We start from the raw sequence: 23,488 nt of genomic DNA on the forward strand, positions 1-23,488 counted from the left end.
TGTCCAAAACCGATGACGAAGTTATTTATTTCTTACGCAGGTGCTGAATAAAGTTGTTAGTGTTATGGAATCTTTCGAATTGAACAAACGTGGCTGTGTGATTGAAGTGGAGAATTTCAGATATAATATCCTGTTATTTGATATTTTCAGCAATAGTTTTGTAATTAATTTTTAAAAAAATACCAAAACCAAATAGAAATGTGTTTAATTTAAGTATTTGTAATAATTTCGGATATTTCTACCACAAAGTTCGTAATTTCCGAGTGTGTTTATGTAGTTGAAATGAAATAACGTATTGTTGCGGAATAATTATCCATCTTTTAAAGTAAGAAAATTCAACATTTTTATAAAAATGGTCATTTTAATTTTCAACGCAATAAAATGATATTTTTATAGTAATTATTTTGCGATATTTCAAGTTTTTGTTTTATGTAACCTAGTAATAATACTATAAATGTAGATTTAAAAAAAAAAATTATAATTTAGATCCTCTTATCTCGAATATGTTATCGTTATCACAAAAGTGTTGATTTCATTTAATGAAAAGAAACACCTGATCGTTATTATTTTATTTGTTACGATAATGACATATTAGAAGGAATTGACCTTCATATTTTATCAAATTGACGTTTATAGTTTATCAAGTTTCGATGTCGCATCAGATTAATATAAACGCCCTTGAATACTTTAAAACTGAAATCACTTTTTTTACGAACCTTGAAATAAATGACAACTAATTTTAAACATAGTTCATTATGTTGACTCAAAAATGTTATTTACCTCATCTTATTAACTTGAAATGATCAGAATGAAGCCTTTTGATTTTTACTCTTATAATTTATCAAAACAATAACATATATGTCAGAAATGCCAACATTATCAAATACGAAAGTTTTCGCAAATGCTATGGGAAAAAGTGCTGAAACTTTGTTGCCTGCTGTAAGCCTGACCAAGATCAGGCTTGCTGCTGCATCTGCTTTGCTGTATGCCGTCGTACTTGGAGTGATTACTTCATATTCGGCACCTGCTACTGCTGATATGAAGAGGCCGGGTAGCAGGTTCTCTGATGTGACTCCTGATGAAATAACATGGATTGGCAGCTTGCCAAATCTTGGCTGTCTGTTTGGAAATTTAATTGCAGGTAATATTATTATTTTTCTTTTCTTTATTTTTTACATCTTAAAATTATTAATCTTTGCTATGTGCCGCTTTTTTACATTTTAAATAGATAATCACATTTCTTGACTTGAAAAAAAATTCGGTTTTTCTTTTATTGTTCCATCAAGATAGGATAGGTGGAGAATATTTTTTCTCAGTTAAGAAACAAAAATCTGATTCTTTATGCAGCTTTAAGTTAGCCATATTTATTCTGTACTGGTCAGAAGCCTTAGCTTTTGGAATTTAAAATTTTACTTTCTCTTTTTAAATTTACTTTTTTAAGCTTCGTGAAAAATTTCCTATGGAACTTTTATTTTTTTTTAAATAAGAAGGAAACTGAATCTTTGTTAGAAATTTTGTCAAACTGTTTTGTAGCTTTACCATTGTAGAGTACTCTTGATTTTATCGGAGTACAATTAAAGTGGCAATGGAAAAGCTATACACGTTTCTTCAATTTAGTTAGGAATTAACGCAATTAAGTGTAACTATCAAGTCTTCTTAAGTTGCTTATAGAAAGTGTTAGTCGAAATCTTTTTGAAAAATCATATTTAATAAATTGAAAAAAGATATTCAAGTTCATTTCGCTAGCACTTGAAAAATCTTCCGGCTAAAAGAACTAAATTGACAGCTATATTACTTTGGGATATCTTAGCCCTTTTCCTTTTCGACGTAACGCAAGAAGTGGATTTGTTTTACCCAAAAAGTTCAGCATGAAATTGATTTTGTTTTGTTATTTGATTTAAGAATTCTCGTCTTTAGTTTGGGTCCAAAATTATAAAGTTGCTTAGTTAGATATTTAGATGTTATATCTCACGATATGTCCCAAGAGTCAATCACCACATAGTTTAGATGAAACCAAAAGGTCTATCTAAATGAATTACAGTAATTCCATCATTACTAAAACGTTTAAAAATTTTCTCTTTTTAACAAAATAAAATTCAGTTGAATAGTTTGATAAATTTATATTAAGTAAATGAAAAAGGAACTAAAAATAAAATGTTCTTCTGAATCATGAAATTTTCTTTACCTCATCAAGACGTTAACTCAGGGTTTAAGTTAAGAAATTTTACTGTGTTATCTATTTGTTAAGGTCATAATTAGAAATATTAATTATAATCTTAATTTTGACATTAATTAACATTTAAAGTTGAAATTTAGAAAATAAATAAATAAAATTGAATGACTTTTAAACTAGTTACTGGATTTACACGTACTAGGACTCAATTTTATTGGCTTAAAGGGATGACCTCAAATATGCTAATTCGTTAGTATTAATAATATTTTAACAACAAAATCAGATAAAAAAAAAAGCATTCTCTCTCTGAATAAACATACCTTTTTCTTCAACGGGTGTGGATTTCTACCCCTCAAAATATGGAGGGCAGACACCATCTGGGGAATATGGTCCCAATAGTTTGCTTAGGAGAGCGGTACATAGATTGGGCCCCTCAATGTCAATTTTATTTGAGTATTTCACCATATCTTGTGAATTTTTTAAGCAAATTGAAATTTTTTTTCACGTAAGTATAAAATTCGTTTATCCAGAAACATTACTTTCCAAAAAACAACAATTTAAAAAATAATAATTTAATAATTATATAATTATTTAGTAGAATTATTTTTTATAGTTAATTATTTTAATAATTTAATAATTAGTTATTATTTTTAATAAATTTATTAAATAAGGTTTATTAATTTTTAAATCATTTTAATGAATGCAATTTTATTTGAAAAAATTTAAAATTTGAACGAAGTTGGTATAATATTTTCTAAGAAATCGAATTTTAAGCATGCAATTATTCTTAAATTCAATTTATCTAGAACTATTTAACAGATTTCATTCAAATTTTGTGTTTTACTTTTTAAAATTACATTCTTACAATTCAAAATTTTTTTCACTAATATTAAATAAAATAATTTTTTTTAGGCTATGCTACTCATGAGTTTGGTAGGAAAACAGTGATGATGTTTGTGTCCATATTCTATCTGACTAGCTGGTTAATGGTTGCATATGCTCCTTCAATGATGTGGATGTACTGTGGGCGATTGATTGGTGGAATTTGCGCTGGTGCTTGCTGTGTTGCAGTTCCTACATATATTATAGAAATTGCACCTACAAAAATCCGTGGACAACTTGCTTCAAGTTTTCAAATTGCCTATACTATCGGAGTTCTGTATGTAATGGGTCTGGGCATCTTCCTTAGGTGGTCATGGCTGGCAATTTCTGGAGCTGTCATTGTGGCCTGTGCATCATGCTTAATGGTATTTATGCCTGAATCGCCGCCATGGCTGGTGCGTGCATCTAGACCATTGGAAGCAGAAAATGGTTTGAGGTTTTTAAAAGGCCCAGCCACCGATACACAGAGAGAACTCCAATCGATTATGGATAATATCGCAGAAAACAAAGAGGAGGGTATTCGCTTGGAAGAGCTACTTCATCCAGAAATCTATAAACCAACAGCTATTGCTCTCGCGCTGATGTTCTTTCAGCAAGCCTGTGGTATCAGTCCACTAATGACTTACACGGTGGAGATCTTCCATTCTGCTGGAAGTTCGATTGATCCTGCCGTTGCTGCAACAATAGTTGCCCTCGTTCAAGTCATTGCCACGGTTTTAAGTGGAAGTCTGATGGACAGATCCGGTCGAAGGTGTTTGTTCGTAACATCAGGAAGCATAATGTTTATTTCTTTAGCAGTTCTTGGCAGTTACAGTTTCAAATTAAATCAATACTTAGTTAGTTATCATTTTGTTGGATATATACCACTCATAAGTTTCGCTACGTACATAATTGCTTTTTCGCTTGGCAACGGCCCTATTCCCTACGTAATGATACCAGAAATAGTACCTATTAAGTTTCGAAGCCCAGTTGTGGCTGCTGCCGGGGTACTTTGTTCACTCCTGGCTTTTGTGTTTAATAAAATATTCGAGGACATGCGCCAAGGCTTAGGAGATTATGGTGTGTACTGGACTTACAGCTTTTTTTCTTTAATTAGTGCATTGTTTGGATTTTTTATACTGCCAGAAACTAAAGGATTAACTATGCGCCAAATTAGCAAATCTTTTTCGCATTCTGAGAAGAAATAAGTAACTGTTTCTCCATTTTTAAGATAAAATAATTTATTATTGTTTGTCATATTCAGTGTTGACTTTGTTAAATGTTACTTTTCGTGCGTAGTATTTTTTTTCTTTCCGTGATATTTCATCATAGATCGTTGTCGCAAACTCATATTGGTAAAAATTCGAAAGAATATCGAACTCAGGATATTTCGTATAAATTGGTATTAACAGTAACTTAAGAATAAAATCCTAAGTGATGTTACAAACAAAAGATAATAAATAAATGAGTAATGAAATTTTATTTGAATATCTGTACCAACCATAAACTTTTCTGTAGATACTGTAAATATTTATTAAACGTAATTGGAAAATCGCACACTAACGGAGAAAATGTTTTCTGGGTGTTGCAGCTATGAGTATAGTAATATTTTTTTTAACTATTATAGTTACGAATAAAGTGTTGTGTGTACAAAATCAAAAATCTATTAGTTAAAAAAATGACACAAGACATGAAACTGCAAAAATTTTCTTTTGTTGCTTGTTGACGAAAATGTCGTGGGTGTTCGATTTAAGTTTTTTTTGTGGGTACATTCCGATTTATAATAGTCTAAATAAAAAATAAAAATTAAAATAATAATTCCCTAAAATAATCTGACTTAAAACTTAACCATATTTACAACTTAAACATCCTTTACTATAGCTTTGCCGAGTAAATAAATAAATTGTTGAAGTTTTCGTTTATATTATCTGCATTTCGTGAATTCAAAATTTATATAATTTAGCAGTAAAAAATATGACTTTTTTATTATAATTATTATTATTATTACTTGACTAATCAAAAGTAAAAGGTATATTTTTATCATTTAAGAATTTCATATATATATATATATATGTATAAAGAATTCTTAAAAGATAAAAAAATATACCTTTCACTCTTGATATGTCAAGCAATAATAACTATAATAATAAAAGAAGTCATATTTTTTATCATATATATATAGTGTTTTTTCATAATAAAAATATTTTTTTTCATTGCGTATGTGTGAGTTCATGTGTTCAGTTATTTGTTTTGTAATTTTATACAATTTTATCGGCTTCTATGCAGTTTTACTGTAAACACAGGTAATTTGAAAGACGAAAAATTAAAGGTGCTACTAAAAGACATGTTGAAAACCGATGTCAAAATTTTTACTTACAAAATGGATTTCTAAGAAATATTTGATATTTATATAAATGACATACATATTTGAAATTGAAAACAAGGAAAAGAAAAAGTTTGAAAAATACAACTAACTAGATTTAATGTTGCTGTTAGAATTCGAAGCTTTTGTTGTTGAACACTAAGTTTTTTTTTTTACTCTTAAGTTCTTAGTTAATAATTACAAATAAATAAATAAGTAAAAATGATTCTATAAGAAAAGAAGTACCGTAAGGACTGAGTATTGCTTTTTTACAGCAGTCAATGCTGGATTATATGAATAAACACGTGATTTGGTATGCGTCAATAAAGCTCGCATAAAGAATGTCGAAAACCGGTGACGAAGTTTTTATTCCTTACACAGGTGCTGAATAAAGATCTTAGTGTTATAGAATCTTTCGAACAGCACAAACGTGAATAATTGTATAATTGAAGTTGAGAATTTCATATACATTATCCCGATATTTGATATTTTTCCTCAATAGTTTTGTTATTAATTTATTTCAAAGCCAAAAACAAATAGAAATGTGTTTAATTTAAGTATTTGTAATAACTTTGGATATTCCTACCGCTGAACTCGAAAAATTACGTAATTTTTGTGTGTGTTTATACAGTTGAAGTGAAACAACTTACTGTTACGGAACAATTATTTATCTTTTAAGGTAAGAAAGTGGTTATTTAAACTTCCAATGCGATAAATAATATTTTCCTTTTTGTTTTTGTTGCGATTTTTCAAGCTTTTGATTTAAATTATCTAACAATAATGCTATAACTGTAGATTTTAGAAAAAAGAAAATTATGATAATATGATCCTTTTATTGAAGATGTTATCGTTCTCCCGAAAGTGTTGTTTTTATTTATTGAAAAGGAACACCTTATAGTTATTGTATTTATTGCGATATTTATCTGTTTTTAAAATAAAATAATTTTATTGTTTTTTTTATATTTATTGTCTTTGTTGAATATTACTTTTTATGAGGAGTATTTTTTATTTTTTTGGTGATATATCATCTCAAATCGTTGCCGTAAAACTCATGTATTCGATTGTTAGAAATCATATTGGTAAAAATTCGAAAGAATATCGAATGCTGGACATTTCGTATAAATTGGGATTATCAGTAACTTCAGAATAAAATCTTAAGTTACGTTACAAATAAATGATTATAAATAAGTGAGTAATAAAAAAAAACTTTTTTTTTGAATATCTGTACCAACCATAAACTTAAATGTAGATACTGCAAATACATATACAACGTAATTGGCAAATCGTGCACTGAGGAAGAAAATGTTTTCTGTGTGCTATAGCTATGAGAATGAAAAATTTTTTATAGCTTATATAATTATTAATAAAATGTGTGCACAAAATCCAAAATCTATTAGTTAAAAAAATGACACAAGAAGCTATGAAACTGCAATTTTTTATTTATTTATTTATTTATATTTTTTTTTGTAAATTGACGAAAATGTCGAGGAATTTCGATTCAGTTTTTTGTTGGCACTTTTTGATTTAAAATAGTCATAATAAAAAAAATAATAATAATAATTCCTTAAAATAATCTAACTTAAAAAGTAACCATATTTGCAACTTAAACATCCTTCACCATAGCTTTGTCAAGTAAATAAATAAATTGTGAAAGGTTTAGATTATATTATCTGCACTTCGTAAATTCAAAATATATATCATGCAGTAGTAAAAATTACGACTTTTTTATGATTAATATTACTTGACTTATCAAAAGTGAGAGTAAAAGCTATATTTTTTTATTTTCATCTTTTTATAAATCTTCATTGTTATCAAGTGTATAAAAATTATCTTATGTTTATTGGCCTCAGCATCTCAAAATGAATTTTTTGTAATGTTTCTATTATAATGTTTTTTATTTCAAAATCCATTGAGAATTGCGTTTGTTATACTTTCCGTTTGAATTACCTTTTGTATAAAAAAATAATTGCTTTCATGTTTTCAAATGAAACATATGTTTATTTCGTTTTCGTAGTTGTCAAACGTCATTATCATTTTTTAGCCGCTGTTATGTTTCGTTACTGAAAAAGCTGCTCTTTCAAAAAAGTTATATTTTAATTATGGTAAGCCATCCAGATGTATCAAAATTCGATATCAGTACTATTGGTGCTAGTACTGGAACTTCTATAAGCAAGGATAACTTGAGAAATACTCATATTGCTGCCGGATCTGCTCTTCTTTATGTTGCTGTCCTCGGAATGCTAACTTCGTATTCTGCACCTGCTACAGCCGATATGAAAGAACCTGGTAGCAGGTTTCGTGATTTAACCCCCGATCAAACAACTTGGATCGGAAGTTTGCCTAATCTCGGATGTCTTATTGGAAACATAACGTTTGGTAAGTTATTTTAAATCCTGTTTTAACTATTGTTAGAAACTTTTGCTTTCCCCCCCTCCGGAAAAGCTGGAAAAGTTTACTTGAGTAATTTTAATAACTTTTATTTTTAAACACAAACAAAACTTTATTGGGTACAAAAACAATTGCATAAATACAAAGAATTCGTCGCCAAGAGGAAAATCCTGTCCAGGCGACAAAGAAAGGTAATACTAGAAATTTAAAAAAAAAAATGCCAATACCTTTAATAATGTAAAATAAAATTTTGCATTATTAAAGAGTTCTATCTGCTAATTTCAATCTTTTTTTGAAACACATGGTGTGCCTGAAACGTAATGTTTTAGTTGTCTAGTTAATACGCGTTCTCAAATCGGTCATAAACAGTAATATTTTATTTTATTTAAATTTTTTTTTATGAAACTCCCTGATGATATTTCCCTAATGAAGACAGTTTTCGAGGGGAATATCTTTCATTTAGAAAAATTATAAAGCCATAGTTTAAGTTCCTTATACTTGAGGCAATTTTAAACTGTATATACAATCTTGACGTAATGAATTGAGAAATTTCTTAGATATCGCCAATTTTGGCGAGATTTTTCCACCTGGAGGAAAATTTTATCAAAATTATGAATAATTCTATATTTTTGCAAATTTTTATGAGCCCAGATAATGCAACGTTGGCTCATTTTTGTAAATATTGAAACATAGCATCACGAACGTTATTTTTCCACAAAGCTGTGACTTTTCTTCTTATTGGTATTTTGGGTAATTTTAAGAATTAGCGGTGGCTAAAGATCCTTAATAGTCATGAATAAAGATACCTTTTTATCATGAATAACTTTTGCAAATTCAGTGCACCAATAAAAATAGCATATTATTTTTAAAAAAAAGTGTTATTTCATGCAACGACATAGCCTTCGAAAAACAGCCTAACTTAATGGTCATCCATGCCAAGACATTTTTTAGCCCGTCTAAAAGTCAGACCACCATCGATGTAAATGTGACTGAATTATTGAATTCAAATTGTTTTCTAAGTTTTTTTTCCAATTATCTCAGGCCGAATGGTTTGGTAACTGTGCCAAGAGACTTGCATCGAGGCTCTAAGGAACATGTCGGGAAAAGCCTAATGTGACACCCTTGGAGCCTGTAAATGTTCGCTGGAAATCATTAAGACGCGGGGAGATAGGATCTATTTTAATCCTTTTGAATGTGTTGAACCGATTGCATCAATGCATGCTTTTTAATCGACTCAGTAACATTACTTTTCAACAAACCATATAATGCTTTGGAAATTTAATAAAAAATACTACTTAAATACGAATAACATTCGTTTTAAATTATGAGTTATTTTTGAACACATGAATTATGTCACTTAACCAGTATTATTAAAATTACGATTCAGTATGCAGCAAGCAGTGCTCTAATTATCTCTGTATTAATTGTAAATAAATACCAAAGCCTAGTTATGTTTCATAAAAAAAAGAGATACTTGTTCGTGTTGTATATCGTTAATAAAAGAAGGGTAATATTTTATAAAAAGAAATGTATTAACTTTCTATTTTCGCCATGCAATTATTAGTTTATCTGATAGTTTTTCCTTTTTTTAAAATTTACATTATAGATAATATAAATTTATATAAACTAAACACCATAAAATATTTTAAGGTATATTTAATATTTTGATTGCAATTTTTAGCAAAATATTAAAAAAAATAAAATGAAACCTTTTTTTTTTCAAAACCAACAAAGTTAATTGACATAACTTTCATGGATGTGAGAACCGGTTTCAAAAATTGTTCTTGGTGTAAACGATATTTGTGAAAACTGTTTTTCCTTAGTCTCAATGAAGCTGTCGATCATATATCCGTACGATTTATAGAACAAATGTTTTTTAACTTGTATACTTTCAGTTGAAAACAATACTTTTTTTAAAATTTACAATTATCGAGTATGATTTATTGAAAGTGTCCTAAGTAGAATAATGTAATGATAAGCGTAAACTGAAAAGAGAGTATTTGCTAGTCACTAGAGGTTGAGATTGAGGTTTGCTTATATTTACAAAATTTCACAACTAATATTTATTTTAGTCTTAATTGTGCGTTGTACTTTTTTCATAAACTAAAATAAAATATGTTTATTTTCCAGGTTATATAACTCATGCATTTGGCAGGAAAGCAGCTATGATGCTGCTATCATTGTTTTACTTGTTAAGTTGGCTAAGTGTTGCGTATGCTCCTACATTAATATGGATATATGTAGGAAGACTCGTTGGAGGAATTTGCGGGGGTGCAAGTTGCGTCGCCATTCCAACTTATCTAGTAGAAATTGCACCAACAAAAATACGAGGACAACTCACATCAGGATTTCAAATTGCCAATACTATAGGTGCGTTTCTCATTATGAGTTTGGGCATAATTTTAAGATGGTCATGGCTAGCCATATCAGGTGCAAGTGTCGTAGCGTGTGCTTCTTGTATCATGCTATTCATGCCGGAGTCTCCTCCATGGTTGTTGCGGTCATCGAGATCTACCGAAGCAATTAGAGGTTTGAAGTTCTTGAAAGGCAAGCAGTGTAATATCGAGAAGGAATTGATGGACATACTTGGTTCTATTCAACATAAAGAAGAAAGAATTGCTCTTCGGGATTTTCTTGACTCAAAATTCTTCAAACCTGCATTTATTTCTCTCGCTTTGATGTTCTTTCAACAAGCATGTGGTATCGGTCCCTTATTAGCTTATACGGTAGAAATATTCCAAACTTCTAGAAGCTCAATTGATCCTTCAATAGCTGCTGCAATGGTGGCACTTGTAGAAGTCATTGGTAGTATCGCCAATGGAAGTTTAATTGATAGATCTGGGAGAAAGTTTTTGTACATCACATCATACAGTTTTATGTCAGTATCTTTATTATTCCTTGGATTCTATAACTTTGTTTTGGTGCGAGACTCCATATCTGTGCGTTCGTACGGCTATGTACCTTTAATATGTATCGTTGTATACAAATTTTCGTACTCTCTTGGAAGTGGTTCTATTCCTTACATTATGATTCCGGAATTGGTGCCCATCAAACACCGAAGTGTAGTAATGGCTATGGGTGGCGTTATGTGCTCACTTGTAGCCTTTGTGTCTAACAAATCTTTTGAAGTTCTTAGAGAGCTTTTGGGAGACTATGGCGTGTATTGGACATATGGTTCCATATCATTCATAAGTGTGGTGTTTGGATTTTGTATTCTTCCTGAAACTAAAGGGCTAACTATACTTCAAATAAACGAGTCTTTTTCTAATGCTGGGAGTAAATGAAAAAGATTGATGCCTGAACTGTTTTGATTAAATTTTTATTGCAGACAATCTTTAAATTGTGTTATGTATTTTGCAATGAAATTTTTCTGAAAAAATTGCCAAATTCAATTGTTCTAGTTCACAATTACTGGTTTGTTGTCAAATTTATTCATTGATTCAATGCGTTAAAATTTGATATTTAAATTCTTATACATCTTATTAAACAAATATTGGAGTATCCGCTATTGTTGACTCTATACTAAACTTGTTATGGGGAAAATATCTCATTTCTAGACTTAGACATTTATTTGTAGATTTATTACTAAAATAATAACATAGTTGAAAAATGCTAAGAATGCAACTAGTTCTAAATCATATAATGATTCACTATTTGAACGCTACGAAAATCAATTTTTCATTGTCCATTAACTGCAGATTTTAAATCTCCAATCCAAGCAGATGACGACTTTGAGACATTTCCTTTTAACAATCCACTAATGAGTAAAATTATCTGGGGAATAAACTTAAGGTATCAAAAATTTATTGAAAGCTGATGGACTCTTTAAAGCCGAAATTAAGTCTTTATGTTAGCAGGAAATTGAATTCCATGTTCTCTTCTTCACTTCATTTATTGACTGATAGGGGAGTTTGAGGAGGGAGGTGGATATTTTGTTCCCGGTCATCGCCCGGCCCACCACTCTGCTTTCCCTTTTTAACTGTCGTTCCATGTGTCTGTGACCCAAATTCTAGGCTGTCGACAGTTCCTTTAAATGTGGATTCTTAACAATCGTTAAAATCGATGGTTCATCGACGAATGTTGGAAGGGGAAAACGATGGAAACTTTTTTTTGTGCTTGCACAATAAAAGAGAGAACAATATTAGACCAATCAAAATCTTTATTGGTCTTTTGGCTACAAATTCCGATATTATTTTTTGGTTTTGGATCGAAACGTCGATGTATTTTTACTTGTCAGTAATAAAGTATGATTGCGGAGTGTCAAAATGATGCTCATAATTTTTTTTCCGTTCTGTGGAATTGATTTTATTAATTATTAGTTAGGGTCGCTTTAGCTATCTTTGCCTATTATTGTGGTGTTATAATACTTTGTTGTTCTCTAAACTGTAGCTTGAGTTTTATGCAATATTTTTTTCAAATGTGCTAATTTGAGTTTATATTAAACGAATTTTAGTTGTATATTTTTTAATTGATTTATAATTTTTATCTTTTAATACATATAAATATTTTGATTGTAAATTGTCAAAAAATATTTTTAATCAGTCATTCTAAATGCTACTAACATAATTTAACTCAATATTTGCAAAATAATAAAGCATTCATAAAAGTGTTAATCATTTTAACACTCTCCTTCTGTTATAAATGATGTGTTGTTAAGAAATAGTTTAAAAAAGAAGGGTTTGATCCTTTCGCGTTTTAACGCGTTTTTTATCTACCGAAAAATTCCCATTTTTTTTTTCTATATTGATTTTTAATAACCTTATCTTGAAAAACACAGAGTCTCTATGAAAGTAGCACAGAATAAAGGACTGATCGTGAATTATAAGAGTAAATTTTTAGTCATCTTGTATTCATTTGCTCTGTTTTGTTTCTTAAACAGAACAGAAAAAAAAATCTAATGAAGAATTTTTTATATCCTAAATTTCCAATCAAATGTTGTTAAATACTCTGTGATTTCTATTTCAGAAAAATCATAAATTTTTCTTATAGTTTTTTGTATTATTATCTTTATTATTTCATGTAAATATCATTTTTTTCTACTTAGATTTTTATACTGTAAGTAACTTTGGGTAGGATAGTAATTAGGCGGAGTCGTGAAATGCCTTTCAAATGAGTTCACTTTACTAAAGAGCATCAGAACAATAAAATGCTGTTATTAAAATATATTAGGGTGATGAATATATTAGGATACGATTATCTTATACTCAGAATCAAATAAAATCATGAAATATATCCAGAATAAAAATAGTAGGATACTGAAGCAAAGTCATGATGTCTTTCAAATACCAACTGAACATGTATTTTTGGTGCTTTTCCGCAAGGAAATTTACCGATTTTATATTTTTTTAAACTTTATTCAGTTTTTTAATTTAATTTATTTTATTTTATTTAATTTTTTTATTTTATGAAATTTTTTATGTATTTAGAAAAACAAAGGAAAAGTTGAAGTTTTTGGCAGATTTTAAGGATTTAATTCATTTATAATTTAAATAAGTAATTATTACAATAAACTCTTTTTATTCTTTTAATTTTACTAGATATAGTGTTTAAATAATTGTTTTAAGAATCGATTTAGTCCCAAATAATAAGTTTTTTATGTAAAAGTTTTTTTATTTTATTATCTAGACCAAAAAGGTTAATTTTGTAAAAAGTTTTTTATGCTAGAAAATCTGCCACTCTGATCAGGATTACATATAATTTAAAAAATAGTATCGTATTTAATTAAATATATAGACTATCTAAATTCTAAATATTTTTATCTTTTTTTTATTTAATGTTTTTTTTTAAATCTTTTTTTATTTTAAATTTTTTTATTTTAATTTTTTTTATCTTTTTCTTCTTTTATCTTTTTTTATTTTATCTTTTTTTTAAAAAAAATTAATTTTGGCTTTAAATATACTTGTCCCGAACTGGTAGTGCTCAAATTCATTCCAGCAAATCTCGATAATAAATGTGGAAATTTTTAAGCATTTCCTATGCTTGTTTTGCTCTGTTTCCAAAACAACTCTAGTCTATCTTATAAATTACCTTCTCTCTCGAAACTCTTCTATTTGGTCAAAAGGAAGCACCAGAGCTGGTAAGCAAAACAACGAATGGCCCGATTCTGTAAATATCCCACTCCAATCTGTGTAGGAACCGTAATGTATTTCATTATTAATGCAACCGCTTTTTCGCCTTGCACTACAAACCACTGTAGCTTCGCATCATATCGCCTCTCTTGAAAAATGCCTTCCCGAGTTCCCGTTGACAAGATAGCTGCAACAATTTCTCTTTTCCACTCAGCCGAATTCTTACAACTACACCCCACCTTGCACTCCTCCTGTAGAAGTTTTTTCCTGCTCTGGAGATAGCACTCCTCGTATGCGCGAAAGGAAGTGTCAGCAAGACTTATGTCCTGGGATCAAAAGAAACCTGAGAAAATAGCGTCAGGATGGTGTTATTGAGTCTGTTTCTTCAGTTGGCCCCATGGTGTTAGGATTACCAATAGTTGCCTCAACTCCCCCGCTCCTGAATCTTCGAGTATTTTTAGAAAATACTCTCTATTTTTCTATCTGTATCGTCCGATGGCGCCTTAGCACGTCGAATCTCCGTTTCTTCCATTTCCCATTTTTAAAAGAACATTTTGCCATTTTGTTTTTATTTGTTCTTACATACGAGTAGATGGGTTTGGGGCTCAGAGAATAACACTAGATGGATGGCGTAGTTAGAACTTACAGACAATTTCGGGTTTATTTCGGTTTTGTTTTCTCAAATGATGAATGGCTGCTATCTGATTTTGTAATTTTGAACTTGCAAAAAATACACTTGGACTGAACTTCCTTTTTATTTAAGTATATCATTCAACGTGAAGAATTGCCGGATAGTATTTCATTTGTGTACAATTTTTGGTGACATAAGTCCAATGTTTATACTTCAATTTTTTATCATGGTTCCATACTTTTTATTGCACTACTATGTTCTACTTTAAGGTTCTACTTCTATGTTCAAATATGTATACTCTTTCTTGCACTACTATGTTTATACTTCTTTACCTCTTTGTTTCCATACTGTTTTTAATTTGTGATGAAATAGAAAATACTTATTGTAGTGTGTACTTTAAAAAGTAATTTTGTAATAAGTATTTGTATTTTTATTAGTTTGGGAAATTTTTTTTTTTCGTTCTGCACCTTTCCAAATTTTAGAAACATTTAAAATTGGCTATAATTTTTTAAAATAATGTAATAATTGCAACACTGGATTAGTGCTAATTCCCCGAATTAACCCTATATATAAACTTTTATTGTTCGCGATAATTTTTTTTAATGCTATATTACATTTTTTGGAACATTGACAATTGTGAAAATATTATATCTGGCTTTTATTTACATATTTTTCAAAGCTTTCTATGGTGGCGTGCTAATTTTACAAGTTTAATACTCATGGGGCATTTATTATCTAACTACTTTAAATAATAATAAAATAAATAAATAAATAAAATCACTGGCGCGATAGCCCATGGAAGACTAAGGCCTACTTTATCCGTCCAGTTTTTAGGCTCTGGAGGTGAAGAAGCAGATGTTCTGGTTGGGCGGTCAGCAGAACGTGAAACCTCCAATGTTTAGTCCCAAGCATGCTGGATAGTCATTTATCGACCAACTGAAGGGATTTGCCCCTTTCGGGTATGCAACCTCGAACCTGTGTCATGGGAGCGTGAAGCACTGTCACTCAATCACTGGCCTTCATCTAGCCTGTTCATCTGAACAATTCATCTAAACAAACGGGAACACGTTTTTTTATGTGACGATTGTTTTTAAATTATTGACCATTTTTGCTAGTGATCCAGTAGTTCCCATGCCGTTTGGAGACTGTGAGAGGTTTTTGTGGTTTTTCTTTCCATGAAACGCAAATGCGGGTTAGTACCATAAATACTTGAACCAGGAGTTCTCTTGTCTTCTGGATTGGGTTCAAAATTACAAGGCTATATGGAGTTGAACATTAGTAGTCGTAAACACAAAATTGGGTTCTTGGCTGTTCAACGACAGTTATAAAAGTAATCCAGTTATAATAGTTGTATATTTTATTTACGAAATGAATTTTTTAAACGACTTATAAGGGAAAAAAATAGATGAGTAGCTACCACGGAGGTTTGTGAGATGAATAAACAAGAGGTGGGGCCTTCTAGCTATCTTAATCTGAAGTTATATTATTTTTATTATAAAAATATTAAGCTATTTTAGCTAAAAGCCCTTTTTTTTACTGACCAAGAAAAAACACCATGTTGATTTTTTTAAATTGAAAAATTTGACATATAACATTATGAAAAAAAGGAGATCAAGAAATTCTGTTTTTGCGCTGTAGAAAAATTTTGAATTATTTTAGCTAAAAGCTATTTTTTTTAATTTTTTTTACTGACCAAAGTCTTTCAATATTGTGCGTGACTTCGTATTGTTAATCAATAATGATTGATTCTTTACTTTTTTCACTCCGTATGAAGAACTGATATTCAGCTAGTTATTTAATAAGGCAACTTAATTATTATTAAATAATAATATCACGTGCCTATGTATTGAAGATAAAACTGATTGAGGTAAGTTATGGATGAGATATCTAAGCTTTTGTGTTCATTTTATCTAATCATAAAAATAAAAGATAATGAAAAATTGTAAATTTTTTTTTTATTTCTCTGTAAAACATTTTTGTAAACTCTTCATGTTTTTTTTTATGTAATACACGATAAGAATGATAATGTTTGTTGTTTGAAATTAGGGTGAAACAACTGGTTGTTGAAAGGTGGTTAGTATTTTAAATAATAAAATGAAATTATATGACATTAAGTTTGAAGACGTAGATTAATAAAAATTTACTCGATTTTTGTCTGATTTACTTAAAATATTTTAAACTTGTATATTATTGATGGTTTTTTCGTTACATGTAAAAATTTTCATTTTTAAAAAATATTTTTTATTATTCTGCGATGTATTGATAGTAAAAGGCCTTATTAGTTAGTGTTTATTGTTCAAGTGATCAAAATATATAAACGTAATCGTTAAATCCATTCGAACCACGAAAAATATTTTATTAATATTCATACTGCGATATTTTACTTAGTTAAATAAATCTTGCTGCTATCACTCTTTCGAGCCTGCGGCAACATAAGGTCTTGTTTTCGATCGCGCGCAACAGCGGAATGCGTTGAGATTGAATTGCATAATAGATTGACATAAGCATGAGTTAAATTGGACATACATTTAAATAAAGAGGAAGTATAAAGAAGTGTCTCGCAATACAATAACACTGAAATAAAAAAAAGGTTTAAAAATCAAAATAGTACAGCGCATTTAATAACAAATAATTATTAATAAGGCATTTGGTTTTAAATAGAATAAACGATAGATTAGTTAAAAGGTAATTATTGTAAGATCGATCAGAGAATAAAAGTTCCATCTTTCCGCATGTTTTTTAAATTGCTTTAAAATATGAACTTTTAGGTGGGTAGTGTAGCAAAGAATAAAATATGAACTTTTAGGAGGGTAGTGTAGTAAAGAATAAAATATGAACTTTTAGAAGGGTAGTGTAGCAAAGAATAAAATATGAACTTTTAGGAGGGTAGTGTAGCAAAGAATAAAATATGAACTTTTAGAAGGGTAGTGTAGCAAAGAATAAAATATGAACTTTTAGAAGGGTAGTGTTGCAAAGAATAAAATATGAACTTTTAGGAGGGTAGTGTAGCAAAGAATAAAATAAAAACAATCGATTTGTATTTTATCATAGCTTTGAAAATATGAAAATTGAAAATTGCCCCCGAAATACTCTTGAGATTCTTAATCTTTGTATTCAGGTCTCTTGTTCATTTTGTTCTTTAGATATTATCGTATCTGAATGTAAAATGTGCTTAAAAGAGATACAGACACTTTGTAAAACAATTCTAAAAGTGTTTCAGTGTCTATTCCTTTGATATCCTTTGTCTCAATGAGTTTTGCTAATACAGTCGAACTCGTTTATAACGAGCTCGGATTTAACGAGAACTCGGATTTACCGAGGGAAACGAGAATATTTAGTTGGATCAATGTTAAGTCTATGGAACAGAAGTCGCTTTTAACGAGCAATACCCGGTTTTAGCGAGCAATATTTTTCTGTCTTGCAATCTTTTTTTCAAAATGATAAGAAATGCGCTCGAAATAAAAAAAAAACGGCGAACTGAAACTTCAAAGTAAGCTGACAAACTACTATTTTAAATATGTAGATTAATGAAAAAAATAAATGCTTTGGTAAGAATCTTTTCCTTTATTTTTCTTTCCGTTTATTGCTTCTTTCCTTTAAGACTGTAGCGCAACTAGAAATTTTTTGCTGGTTGGGGGGGGGGGGATAGTTGCCATTAAATTAAGAAAAGTATTTCATTAAATTAATTAAAGTAAGTAAGTATTAATTAAATTTTATGTAAACTCAATAATTTGACCTCTCAACCCCCCCCCCTCTTCTGGTTGCACGCCTGCCTTAAGGACCCGTTTATTACGAGCACTCGGATTTAACGAGTACATGCTACGGTCCCTTTGTGCTCGTTATAAACGAGTTCGACTGTATTGAATGTTTGAAAAGTTATCAAAGAGTTTTTTTATTTTTATTTTAATTCATTTTTTTAAAATCTTAATACGCAAAAGAAGCTAGGAACCAAATGGTTCATCATAGACTTGATTCTCAGAAATGCCACAACTTATTTATTTACTTGGAAAATTCGTGGATGTTCAGTTTTTCATGAAGACCATTCTCCATTCAAATAGATAAATACAGAAACTAAATAAAATAACATGTTTCGCTTCTTGTTTCAAGTGATCATATTTATAAAAGGGATTTATTTCCAAATTATTAAATTAATTGTATTTTTTAGATGGGGTTGTTGAAGTTTTAAACGAAAGCTATTTTCCCTTGTCGTAATTGTAATTTCGGTTACGTTACTTAGCTCGCCGGAATGTCTGAAAACGTTTCGATTCTAAATACAGACGATAACAGAAATTGAAACTTTCTGTGAACGATTTTCAATTTAAAAAAAAATGTCTATAGTAATCGAAAATACTCGAAACCATAAAAGGGGTAATGTGGTAATACCTTTTAAAGTACTCAGACTTAAAGAGTTTGGGGGTAATATTTGCCGAATGTACATGAACTCAGAAAAGTTCGCGGTTATACCTGATGAAATTAGGCAGGGCCAGAAAAGGTCATGGTACATTAAGTCAATGTAGACGAACACCTTTTGTTTTCTTTCAAAGTTAGTAGAGAGATTTTGCATTCTCACATAGCATCCCGCTCTCTCGTACTGAACTCCCGTTCAGTAAAAACTTTGTAGGGAACCGAAATTGTTTTATGGTATTGTAGTGCACGGATCTAAATACAATGCTCATGTACGAGTGCGTACGGGATGTTATGTGTGAAGGTAAAATCTCTCTTATTTTAGGCTATAGTTATTGTTCATATTTTGATATATCTTTTTAATGTTGCTTTTGCATTAGGCTCAGAATTTATCGGGTGTCTATTGGTGAAATAATATTAGATCTTGGATAATAACCGGAGGAAAACCTTATATCTTCCAGTTTCTTTAATCTTGTTTTTTTTTTCCTCCTCCATTTATCGGCACAATATTTAGTTGCTTCCTTAACTGATACAAAAGCAATCTTAAGTTGAATCCTTACTTTGCTAAGAATTGTATTATAAAAATTCTCCTTCAAGATATCGATTCAATGTTTTCCCCATCGATTTCAAAGGCTTTTTATTTGATTATAACTGTATTATGTACTTCCAATTTCGAGATCAAAGAAGAAGATAGGCTGAACTAAATCGTCAAAATTTTGTTCCAATTCCTTTTTTTTTCTTCCAGTAGACCCGGAATAAAAGTGCCTTGAGACACATCCACTACATAAATCTCCGTCACATATAAAGCCACAGAGATCTCATTAGAAAGATGTAGGCATGTCTTCCCGAGGGGCAACCATTCTCCTTCCTTTTATTTGGCTTTTCTTTCTGTTTCTTTGAGTTCATGCCGCCCTTTTGTACCACATCTATCAAATCAGCCCTAGTGACGTCATATACTCTGACAATCGCCTATAGACGATCAATCTCACTAGAAACTCAGGTTTCCGACTGTCTTCTAAGCCCTCGGATTTCACCTCTACTTTGCTGGGTTAATCGTGTTTCTTGTTTAACCAGGAGAACATTTTTCCACTGGTTGGGCATTTCTGTGGTTGGTAAACAGATGAGAAGTGTTCACTCTTCTTTGTTTTGGTGGTATAATTGATGAGCCTTTAACGAAAAGAAGCATATTTGAGTGCTCTTTCGTTTCTGTAAGATGAAATAGTTGTTTGCAGATCAGAATTTCTCCTTTTCTCAGTTTATTCACTGTAAGATTTAATGATGCCTCTCCCGATTTATTAGAATGTACAAAAATAAGTTGGATTTTGATTAAACACTGCGAACGTTGTAAAAGTCTAGCAAGGAATAGTTTACCACTGTCGGACATCGCAGAAGTGAGATTTGAAGAGTCGTTTTGATTTTCCAATTAAAAGTGGCAATATCTGAATTGTTTCATTCTTTTCAAATGTACACATGGTTGAAAATTCTGTATCAAATTACGGTATGAAGTACTGGCACTTTGGGTTCATCATCCATAAAATCTATTTTTACCTTAAAATATCATACCGTAACTTTTGCAGTTTTTTTAAAAATTTAATTAGAGTGACTCAGTGGTTTTACTACCATTATCACTGTAAAATTTACGGTATATCAGATTTTTTGTTCCGTAACATGTTGCTTTAAAAATAGATTTTAGTGGAAAAATATGGCCACCCTGAAAGCCGGTACTTTGTGCTATAATTTGATTAGAGTTTTTTTAATATTATATATGGTTTATTTTGTTATTGCGATTGCTGTTGGGAAACAATAGATGGAACTGTGAAAAGACATTTGCAACAAATCCTCGTGGAGTTGCTTAATCAAAGTCGCTTTACTAATCTATATACCGGATTGAATTGTTTGAACCAGCGACTTGAAAAGTTTTGTTTATGAGAGTTTCACTAGAGAATTTACAGAGAACGATTAATCGAACTTTATTACTGGTTATACTCCTGGAGATAGACCTGGATTAGGAGGACGTCAAAGATCGCATAAGTATGAAATGAAGAGTTGTTTTGTTTTTTCTCTTCTTTAACATTTAAAGTTTAGTTCACGAATCACAATACTATAATCATATTGAAATGCTCCCAAAAGACTCATGTATTTGTTCTCGGATTGTTTGCCTTGGCACTCATTTAGAAAATCATTTCTGCGAGCCAAAGTAAATTTCTTCCTTTTTTGTTTTCTCCTTTCTTCCCCGGCTTCCTCTTCTTTATTCATTTTCCCGTTCCGTTCTTTCTTTTACTTATTTTCTATCTTACTCTTTCATCCATTCAGGCGTGCCAGTTATTGTACCGAAAAATTCAACTAGAATCATTAAAATGTTTAATCATTAAAACATAGTTATCTGTAAAAGTTTTATAGATAAGTTTTTGTTTACGGGGTGTTACAACTAACCAGACTACACCTTAACTCCTGACACATTACGCTTGAAGATGAGAAATGGAGTTGACTTACCTCGATGGCTCAGTAGATTTTTTTGAAAAACTTCATTTTTTTTAAAGTTTTATTTTTTAGTTGCACTGCCGAAATTATAAAGTTTAAAAATTGAGCAGCATATTATTGAAATACCTCAGTGAAATTGGAAGGAAAAAAATATCCAACAACAATATTTTCAATAGTTGCGAAAAAGTGTTTCGCGATTATTAGTAATTACGCATCTCGTTTAAGGCTTTAATGATTTTTAGAAAAATTTATATCATAAGCATATAAACTTTGTATGCATGTACAAGCATATAGACTGTGTGCGTATTATGCGTATTAATATTTGGTGATTCTTAATTTCCTCCATGGCTTTTTCTTATGTTTGATTTTATACATTTTTTGAGTATTTTTCTTCTCAATCCTATACAGGATATAACCTCTTGGTAATAAATATATGTTTATTTTAATTATTTTTGATTTTTTCTATTTTCTGTTTTGTTCAATAAAGTTTGTTTGTTTGCTTCGAAAAATTTTTTTGGTTTAATTTATTGGATGCTAACATCATTATTTTATGCTTTTTTGTGGTGCAATTTTATTAGAGGGATATTTTTTTCTATTTAGTTTTTGTAACAAGATGAATGCACTTTAAGCAAGAATGCTTTTAAGTCAATATTCATTTGTTAATCAGAATTATGACTGCATTGAAAAAAAAATTCTTATTGCTACAGAAATATTGCAATTTTAAGTTAAATTGGAAATAGGTATGCTATTTTACTACACAACTCAAATGTAAAACTTTTTTTCATTCATATCTGCGTCAATACAAAAAGCATTTCGTCTTTTTTATCCATATAAATTACAGATATTTTTGTGATATATTTATGGATTTTATTTAAAAAAAATCGCAACACATTATTCAGTAAAATTCCGGGTGTGAAATGTAGTTTGAATTCCCAAAATCATTGAACAAAATTGACTGCAAAGTAACACACACTTTAAATTGCTTACAAAATCGAACCTTTGAAGTATTTTAAATAAAATCTTGCTTAGTGAGGGGAACTCCCACCAAAGTGAAATTGTTTTTCGGGAAAAAAAAGAAAGGTATACAAATTGCCTGTCAAACTTTGACGTGGATGGATGGTCGATCAGGATGACTCTCCTCTCCCCCAACATTCTTAAGAAACATTTTTCTATAAATGATTTTCAAGACGGCTGTCGATTAAGCTAGGGGTTGTCGAAAGGAGTTGGGGGCGTTATTTTTCGCAAAAGGCATTGTTAGATGGAATATAACGAATGTGCATTAGAAAAGGAGAACTGAAATTTTTTTTCTAGCCCACTCTTCTTTACAACTTTTACATTAAATGACACTTTGTTCTTTCGTATAAAGATTGGCCCATATATATATATATACGTATATATATTCTTTTTTATTGCTTTCTTATTATATTCATGATGAATGTGTGTTTATAAAAATAGAACTGACGCGAATTCGTTTTGTAATGGCACTGTGAAATTCAAATTCGAATTTTCGCCCATACCAATCCATGTAACTTTACTTCTTCCATCAATGGGAAATGGCTATTATTTATGCAAATGTATTCTTTTGACTGGATGCCCTCCCCTCCTCCACAACTCCGGTTTGAAGAAAATTGAAATCGAAGGAATTTTTCTGACGGAGTATCCAGATTGGGTTGGGAGGGGTGCAACTGGATCAATTTGATGAAATTATCGTTGATCGAAAAGATAGTGTGAAAGAAAGTTTTGTACAGCTCAGCTGTATTCTGTTTTGAATTTCTTTTTTTGATTTCTTCTGGTAATAAAAATGCAAAAATATTCTAATATGCTTTTTCTATAATTAAAATTCAAATTATAGTGATGGAGTCATGAAAGTGCTGAAAAAGAGTTCTCTATATTCATTCTTTAAATGTAGCATATGCTCATATTTTTTGATTTGTTATTAGATTAAATATTGAACTCATTTACTTTTTCCACTGTTATATGTTAAATTTTGTTCTTTTTTGCGTAGTTTTAATTTTACTTTTTAAGGGGTGTCTATTATATAATGTAGTTTTTTTCTGTTATCTGATAATTTATACACGTCTCAAAAAATTATGTTTTGAATCGACTTTTTCCAACTTCTC

At 30.1% G+C, this 23,488-nt stretch overlaps 3 protein-coding genes across 5 annotated transcripts in view; all 3 read left to right on the forward strand.

Annotated features, from left to right (window-relative positions):
• The window catches only part of hwt (SH2 domain-containing adapter heavyweight), a 351,568-nt gene that overhangs the window by 207,814 nt on the left and 120,266 nt on the right, over positions 1-23,488 (forward strand). The window lies entirely within an intron of this gene.
• Positions 60-22,447, forward strand: LOC107452283 (facilitated trehalose transporter Tret1). Of its 3 annotated transcripts, none has more exons than XM_016068643.4 (3): positions 60-325; positions 7,411-7,772; positions 9,915-22,447. In XM_016068643.4, the coding sequence occupies exons 2-3, from the start codon at positions 7,496-7,498 to the stop codon at positions 11,066-11,068; spliced, it is 1,431 nt and encodes a 476-aa protein (XP_015924129.2). In that variant the 5' UTR covers positions 60-325; positions 7,411-7,495; the 3' UTR covers positions 11,069-22,447. The 3 variants fall into 3 exon arrangements, with proteins under 3 accessions (XP_015924129.2, XP_071039455.2, XP_071039456.2); XM_071183354.2 differs by having other exon boundaries at positions 7,438-7,772; XM_071183355.2 differs by lacking the exon at positions 60-325 and adding an exon at positions 5,767-6,075 and having other exon boundaries at positions 7,438-7,772.
• Positions 609-4,840, forward strand: LOC107452281 (facilitated trehalose transporter Tret1-2 homolog). The gene is made up of 2 exons (XM_016068641.4): positions 609-1,141; positions 3,086-4,840. The coding sequence occupies exons 1-2, from the start codon at positions 859-861 to the stop codon at positions 4,240-4,242; spliced, it is 1,440 nt and encodes a 479-aa protein (XP_015924127.2). The 5' UTR covers positions 609-858; the 3' UTR covers positions 4,243-4,840.

The sequence above is a fragment of the Parasteatoda tepidariorum genome, chromosome 7, assembly GCF_982258835.1.
Source record: "Parasteatoda tepidariorum strain Cologne lab strain chromosome 7, Ptep-v5.0, whole genome shotgun sequence".
Taxonomy (NCBI): Eukaryota; Metazoa; Arthropoda; class Arachnida; order Araneae; family Theridiidae; genus Parasteatoda; species Parasteatoda tepidariorum.